Source organism: Brassica oleracea, chromosome C8 (assembly GCF_000695525.1).
Source record: "Brassica oleracea var. oleracea cultivar TO1000 chromosome C8, BOL, whole genome shotgun sequence".
Classification (NCBI taxonomy): domain Eukaryota; kingdom Viridiplantae; phylum Streptophyta; class Magnoliopsida; order Brassicales; family Brassicaceae; genus Brassica; species Brassica oleracea.
The window spans coordinates 17935795-17944562 of NC_027755.1; the positions used below are offsets into that span (position 1 = coordinate 17935795).

General features: G+C 41.0%; 1 protein-coding gene across 3 annotated transcripts; it reads left to right on the forward strand.

The window, feature by feature from the left end:
* Positions 1-2272: 2272 nt before the first annotated feature.
* On the forward strand, positions 2273-7986 carry LOC106310873 (cruciferin CRU1-like). Of its 3 annotated transcripts, none has more exons than XM_013748106.1 (5): positions 2273-2586; positions 2662-2983; positions 3081-3399; positions 6939-7069; positions 7585-7986. In XM_013748106.1, exons 1-5 carry the CDS (start codon positions 2273-2275, stop codon positions 7984-7986), a joined length of 1488 nt encoding a protein of 495 aa, XP_013603560.1. The 3 variants fall into 3 exon arrangements, with proteins under 3 accessions (XP_013603560.1, XP_013603562.1, XP_013603561.1); XM_013748108.1 differs by having other exon boundaries at positions 3081-3203; positions 6941-7069; XM_013748107.1 differs by having other exon boundaries at positions 2273-2576; positions 2688-2983.
* The last annotated feature ends 782 nt before the right edge of the window (positions 7987-8768 follow it).

Below are 8768 nucleotides of genomic sequence, written 5' to 3' on the forward strand. Positions count from 1 at the left end.
ATTAATAAAGACTTCAGTTAAAATATTCATTTTTGGATGAGCTTGATTGAATGACTGAACCGGGAGCTTAGAGCATCATTATCCCAAGCTTTTAGTGGGTCTCTTAGGTAAATTTTGATTTAAAACAAAATCAAAAATACATACTAACATAAGGGACGTATCTTAATTAAGGGAAACAAGAGACGTTTCTTCTAAACTCTCTCCTCTCCTTCCTCCGCTGTTGCTTCTTCTTCTCCATCTCACTTTTCTCGTGCTTCCTCCAAAATGGAGTCACTCTCTTGTGCGAATTTAGGGTTTTGAAATCAGCAATTGAGAGCTTCCCTGATGGGGCATTCAAACGGAGACTTGCCCATCAAAATCGACGACCAGGTTGAAGATCCCGTTTCTAGCCTTCATCGACTACGCTAGATCGGTGATTTCACTGGAAGAAGACGAAATCGAGGAGGAAGAGGATGTGATGAGCAAGAAGAAGAATCCCAGCGAAGCCATGGCTGAGGCTAGTGGTCCGGGCTGGGGATGGATCGCCTGGAGTGTATTGAAAACATGTACTGCTTACTCGAGCGGCATCACTGCCGCCATTCTCCTCTCTGATCTCTCTCAGGTGTGCCACCACTCTCTCCTACTTCGATTTTGTACCTTTTTCGAATGTGGGTAGGTGGAAAGTTTTGATTTTTATGAGGCAGTGTGCTTGTAACGGTGAGTAACTAATGAGACTGGTGATGTATACAAGTTTTTGCGATGCAGGTTTCTTATCTGTCTAGCGTTCTATAGGAATGCGATGTTTTTAACTGATGTTTTGGCAACTTCAGTTTACGACGAAACAACTGGATTGACTGTTAAAACCCCAACCTAAGAACTCCCCCCAATAACCATGCTCTTATGGTTTGGACAAGGCCATGGACACATGTCAACGCGACTAAACATGCAACGGAACAGTTGTCGAGTCAAGTCGCAGAAGACAAAAACAGTATCAAACCCTCCCAGCGTCGCCGCATCTATCTATCACCTTCTTGCTCTCTATAATGTTTTTTTTTGTGACAAATTGCTCTTTTTTTTTTCACTAAAAGATATTTATATTATCATATCTTTTACACAAAGACCGGCGATTGATGGAGGAAATCCCGGTAAACAGAGCCGACAGACTAACATTAGTCTCCAGAGTCATTTGCCCACACATGGGAGACGATTTGAAAACGCTGAACAAGAGTCTAAAACATACACAAACTAACATAATACAAGTAGAGATCTAATTAAGAATCCAAAATCCTTCAAACAATATTGCATGTCGGTTTGAACCAGATAATCTTTGGGAGAGAAGATGATGGAGCCATAAAGACAAAACCATCAAAGAGTGAAACCTCCTATATTGAATAGCCCAGCATATTAAGAACAGCTCCAATCACCGGCGCAACAGAACTCTTCAAGTTCTTGAGCTTTGACCAGATTCGGCAATGGCGGAGAGACGACAATAAACACCAAAGTGGAGAAAGATGAAAGAAGATCTCGATCAGATCTGAAAGTAGAAGACAAGGAGTGAATCTAAACCACTCCGGATTTAACCGCTCTCGAGAAATCGGGAAGGGTCGAAGATCGGTCCAGAGAAGACCAAAGATACCTCAAACATAACATGCAAAATCAATTATCCAAAACTAGATTCAAACAAAACCAGACCTCAAACTAAGCTGGTAAGATTGTGCATGCGCCGAAAGTACAAAGATTATACCCGACTCTGGCTCTATGGAAGCCGCCGGAGTCGGTGAACAGACGATTCACTTTTAAAAACTATAGAGAGAGGTCGGAGGATTTTGAGAGGACAAATTGCTCTCTATGATCTTATTCTTATTACAAACTCTTTTATTTGAGTTTTAAAACCAGATTTTGGCTGTATCCTGTAAACTCTTCGATCACAACGCCACATATTTAATCTGATTCTAGTGTTAATCGTCAACCAAGTAGATTACCCCATCCCGTTTAGATTCAGTTATTATGGCTAAATAAATTTAAGATGATAATAACTGAGAAATTAATATAACTAGTTTCGGATAACGTGAACCTAAAAATGAGATAGATACATTTAAATTTGTCGTGTTTTGGCATATGGGGGAGATAGAGCTAGGCGCATGAACATAATGAGACGTACGCTTGCTTGAGCACAGAGTGACGTGTAAAAACCATAGACACACGACTTCATGCAAACACAAACGTTCATGCTCACCCCACAATATATAAAGTTACCCGTCTTTTTCATCCATCTCTCACAACACGCACAACAATGATTAAGCTTGATCATCTCCTCGTTGCAACGTTCGGGGTTCTCCTCGTCCTTAATGGCTGTCTCGCAAGGCAGTCTCTAGGGGTTCCTCCTCAGCTGCGAAACGAGTGTAACCTCGATAACTTAGACGTTCTCCAAGCCACCGAAACTATCAAGAGTGAGGCTGGTCAAATCGAATACTGGGATCACAACCACCCTCAAATCCGATGTGCTGGTGTCTCTGTCTCTCGTCTTGTAATCGAGCAAGGCGGTCTTTACCTTCCTACCTTTTTTAGCTCCCCAAAAATTTCCTACGTCGTTCAAGGTCCATATCTATTTACACACACACACAATAATTTTTTCCTATCAAATTAATATATATCACGTTATAATGACCCCATATATTACACTTTCTCTCAATCTATAAATTTTATAGGATGTGCCGAGACCTTCATGGACTCGCAGCCTATGCAAGGACAACAACAAGGACAGGGACAGCAAGGGCAACAGGGGCAGCAAGGGCAACAGGGACAGCAAGGGCAACAGCAGCAGCAAGGACAGCAAGGGTTCAGTGACATGCACCAGAAGGTGGAACATGTCCGACATGGAGACGTCATTGCCATCACTCCAGGCTCTACCCATTGGATCTACAACACCGGAGACCAGCCACTTGTCATCATCTCCCTTCTCGACATTTCCAACAACCAAAACCAACTTGACCGCAACCCAAGAGTACATATATATATACACAATCATTCACTATTGTACCATGTCATTTTACCTAATATACGTACATACATGTCTTTGCACTTGTGATTCTATGCCATAGGTATTCCGTTTGGCCGGAAACAATCCACAAGGCGGTTTTGGTGGTCCCCAGCAACAACAACCGCAACAGAACATGTTGAACGGGTTTGACCCTCAGGTCCTAGCTCAGGCACTGAAGATCGACGTTAGGTTGGCTCAGAAGCTTCAGAACAAACAAGACAACAGAGGAAACATTGTTCATGTTAGGGGACCTTTCCAGGTTGCTAGGCCACCTATAAGACAGTCCTACGAGAGCGAGAAGTGGAGACACCCACGTGGCCCACCACAAAGCCCACAAGACAACGGCTTGGAGGAGACTATCTGCAGCATGAGGACGCACGAGAACTGTAACACACGTCTCCTCCTCTCTCGAGAACGGTGTGCTACTAACCGGAAAATACCAAATTAAACCGATTTATAAAACCGAATAAAATGTCAAACTTTTTAATCAAATAATTTCCAAATAAAACGAGTTTATATTTAAAACCAAATACATTAAATCGAAAAGTTAATTAAAACTGAAATAAAATACAACAATCCCAAGACACTAATCCGTCCACATATCCAACTACTCGTCATGTTCACCTGCAAGGGGAAGAAAGAGGGGTGAGTAACAGAGGAGTTACTCCGTGAGGTATGGGATGCTAAACCGCAAACCACTGACTCAGTACATAGCACTACGACCATGTAGGCCTAGCTCTAGCATGAAACAAACACAGTGTCTAATACACCACATAAAACATCCAATGCGCTGATAGTACATGCTACTCTATGCACCCCGCATTTCCTCATAAGGATATATGTATATCTCCAGCAATCCACACAAACGGACTTATATATTTATATACATATATATAGCAGTTTTTAACATTACTCAATTCATTCAACCGTTGAATCCTCTATTATCCTATTTCCGGATTAACAATCAATAATAATAATAAACAAACAAGACTCTCAAACAGACTCAATTTACAGAGACGGATCATGTTTCGAAACTAGACTTTCCATAATAGTAGTACTAAACTAGCTCAGGATTTAACGGAATAGCCCTCACCTTAGCCACAAACGAGAACCAAAGCGGACCGAGGAATAAAACGAGATGACTTGATCACCAAGAACCCTAGACTTTCACACTTGTCTCGGCTTCTCACCATCATCGCGTGAAAAGCATAACAAAGATACACATGTATAATAAATATAAAACAATGACATAAGAAAAGAAATATTAGATTTAGGGCTTATTGAAGCTTGATGCACAAGGAACAAGGACCACAATTAAACCTTAACGTCTTTGATCACGTTCTCACATCACCGACCAGATACGTGACGCACATCACGAGGCTGCATCTACGCCTCTCCGTCAACACATCTCATCTCCAAAGACCAAAGGCTCACGTTGGTATGTATTATTGATCGGTAGTGAGGAACGCGGCAGCTCCGGTTGGCTTGGCTCTCATCACGGCGAGTGTACCACCACTGGCATGAGGCAACGACAACGTCTCCGACGGCAAGGCTTTATCTCTGGTGTCCCTTCATCATCTCCAGCACAGCAAAGCTCCTCCGGTATGGAACCGAGAGTGGTGGTGATGATTGGACACATGAAAATGGCGAGACCACACACCCATGCGAGAGCAAACGAGAGAAGTAGAGGAATCATAAGAGTAGATGGTGGAGATAACTACAAAGGCATACGGCTAGGGCTTTTCCATTAGGGAAAAGGATATGTAAGATTTTATATAAGGATTGGTTTAGGAAATGGTTTGGTTTAGTCAAAATTAATTAATGAGAAAAATCCAGCTAACCGGTTAAAGAAACCGGGTCGTTACAATTCTTCCCCACTTAGCCTGAATTCGTCCCGAATTCTAAAAAAACAACCTGAAAGAACTTCAACGGCTACGAAGGAAAGAAGAACACAAGATAAATCAAACAATGGAACAAATTGAAATTTGGTCTTCTCGTACGAAAATAAAAGAGTTAAAAACACTATCGCTTAACCGAAAGATACTGGACCGAAGGGTGTCATTCATTTTTTTTAAACTCCCAATCCCGAAACATTAAAAATCGTTGAAATCCGAGTCCCATAGATCGTCGTCCTAGGTCAGAGCCGGGACGGAACCCCGCTCTGATACCAAATTGTAACACCCGTCTCCTCCTCTCTCGAGAATGGTGTGCTACTAACCGGAAAATACCAAATTAAACCGATTTATAAAAGCGAATAAAATGTCAAACTTTTTAATCAAATAATTTCCAAATAAAACGAGTTTATATTTAAAACCAAATACATTAAATCGAAAAGTTAATTAAAACCGAAATAAAATACAACAATCCCAAGACACGAATCCGTCCACATATCCAACTACTCGTGATGTTCACCTGCAAGGGGAAGAAAGAGGGGTGAGTAACAGGGGAGTTACTCCGTGAGGTATGGGATGCTAAACCGCAAACCACTGACTCAGTACATAGCACTGCGACCATGTAGGCCTAGCTCTAGCATGAAACAAACACAGTGTCTGATACACCACATAAAACATCCAATGCGCTGATAGTACATGCTACTCTATGCACCCATCATTTCCTCATAAGGATATATGTATATCTCCAGGCGTACAGTAGTCCATCTCTGCACTCCCACAATCTGCGCGTCGGCGACTGATACAAACGTCTTTGTACCCCCGCAATCTCACTGCTCGTCGGCGGCTTACACCAACGTTTTTGTGCATCCGCAATCACACTGCTCGTCGGCGGCTAACACAAACGTCTCTGTGCACCCGCAATCACACTGCTCGTCGGCGGCTAACACAAACGTTTCTGTGCACCCGCAATCACACTGCTCGTCGGCGGCTTACACAAACGTCTTTGTGCACCTGCAATCCACACAAACGGACTTATATATTTATATACATATATATAGCAGTTTTTAACATTACTCAATTCATTCAACCGTTGAATCCTCTATTATCCTATTTCCGGATTAACAATCAATAATAATAATAAACAAACAAGACTCTCAAACAGACTCAATTTACAGAGACGGATCATGTTTCGAAACTAGACTTTCCATAATAGTAGTACTAAACTAGCTCAGGATTTAACGGAATAGCCCTCACCTTAGCCACAAACGAGAACCAAAGCGGACCGAGGAATAAAACGAGATGACTTGATCACCAAGAACCCTAGACTTTCACACTTGTCTCGGCTTCTCACCATCATCGCGTGAAAAGCATAACAAAGATACACATGTATAATAAATATAAAACAATGACATAAGAAAAGAAATATTAGATTTAGGGCTTAATGAAGCTTGATGCACAAGGAACAAGGACCACAATTAAACCTTAACGTCTTTGATCACGTTCTCACATCACCGACCAGAAACGTGACGCACATCACGAGGCTGCATCTACGCCTCTCCGTCAACACATCTCATCTCCAAAGACCAAAGGCTCACGTTGGTATGTATTATTGATCGGTAGTGAGGAACGCGGCAGCTCCGGTTGGCTTGGCTCTCATCACGGCGAGTGTACCACCACTGGCATGAGGCAACGACAACGTCTCCGACGGCAAGGCTTTATCTCCGGTGTCCCTTCATCATCTCCAGCACAGCAAAGCTCCTCCGGTATGGAACCGAGAGTGGTGGTGATGATCGGACACATGAAAATGGCGAGACCACACACCCATGCGAGAACAAACGAGAGAAGTAGAGGAATCAAAAGAGTAGATGGTGGAGATAACTACAAAGGCATACGGCTAAGGCTTTTCCATTAGGGAAAAGGATATGTAAGATTATATATAAGGATTGGTTTAGGAAATGGTTTGGTTTAGTCAAAATTAATTAATGAGAAAAATCCAGCCAACCGGTTAAAGAAACCGGGTCGTTACAAGAACATTGACGACCCAGCCCGTGCTGACGTGTACAAGCCCAACCTCGGTCGTGTGACCAGTGTTAACAGCTTGACCTTGCCCATCTTGCAGTTTGTCAGACTCAGTGCCACCCGTGGCATTATCCAAGGTGTAAGTAAATTATATATAAATATAGATAATATCTCATTAAGAATTTTATTAATATAATATTAGAAATTATTCAAAAGATTACATTATAATGCATTTAATGTATATATACTATGTAAAATAGATATACAGATTATATGTCAAATTATATAATATCTATCCAGTTCATATTCATATCACAATTTTTATTTAGAAAAAAACATACAGAAAACTGGAAATTAGCTATCTATATACTCCCTCTTTTCCTAAATATAAGATGTTTAGGTAGAAACACACATAATAAAAAAACTAGTTTTTGTCTAGAAATCATCATTAAAACTATAAATTAATGGTATTCAACCAATTACAAAATAGACTATTAAAATATGATTGAGTACACAGTTTTTAATAAAATAGAAGTTATTTAGGAAAATGAAAACATCTTATATATTAAAACATCAAAATTATGTAAAACATCCTACATTTAATAACATAGGGAGTATATGTCATGACAATGAAAGGCATGATCACAATTTCAGAATGCAATGGTGCTTCCGAAATACAACATGAACGCGAACGAGATCTTGTACTGCACTAGAGGACAAGCAAGGATCCAAGTGGTGAACGACAACGGACAAAACGTGTTGGACCAACAGGTTCAAAAGGGACAGCTCGTGGTTATCCCACAAGGATTCGCATACGTTGTCCAGTCTCAAAACAATTTCGAATGGATTTCTTTCAAGACAAACGCTGACGCGATGATCAGCACTTTGGTTGGTCGAACATCAGCGTTGAGGGCATTGCCACTAGAGGTTCTAACAAATGCTTACCAGATATCTCTCGAGGAAGCTAGAAGGATCAAATTCAACACGCTCGAGACCACCTTGACTCATGCGCGCAGTGGGCAACAACAGTTGATCGATCAGATAGTCGAGGCTTAAGTTAAAAGTTAAAACGTTTTTGTTTTAGTAAAATAATAAAGTAGTGACATGGTTACTATTGTAATGGTCAGATTGTAATCATGCCCACTTAAGGTTTTAATGTATGTGTAAAATATGTTGGATAATTCCAAGCTCGTGGAAACTTAACATATTATTAGATGTTTAATATGTTAAGATAAACACAATAAGGAAACATAGAAATAGGAAAATGAAGTTTCTATTTAGGTTAGGTTTGTGTTTTCCATATCCCACATGTTAAAGGAAATTGTCTTTCATATAAATATAGGTCTAATGGAGAGGTGTTCCATATGATCTGAGAGAAACATATTGAGAGCTTTAGTTTTGAGTAGTTTCTAAAGCTAATAAGAAAAGTTGTTTTTATAACTTTTTGTGTTTCTAAGAGATCTGAATTGGTATCAGAGCCAGGTTGGGCCGTTACCATCATTAAAGAGTCTCATGTTGGAGACTCAATCTAAGCTTAAGGTGAAGCTTAGGTTTTGGCGACAGGAGGAGAGATCACGAAAGCAGATGGCCGACGTGATTATAGCTGCGCCACACATCAAAGACTTTGGATCCACATCCATCCATTGTCTGATGTTGTCATCGACAAACTACCAGGTTTGGTCGACGAGGAGGAAGGAGATGATCGTCGGAATGCCATGTGTAACACACGAAGAAGGCGTGTGTGACACATGTCTCGCAGGGAAGCAAACGAGACACTCATTCCCGAGTGTAACACACGAAGAAGGCGTGTGTGACACATGTCTCGCAGGGAAGCAAAC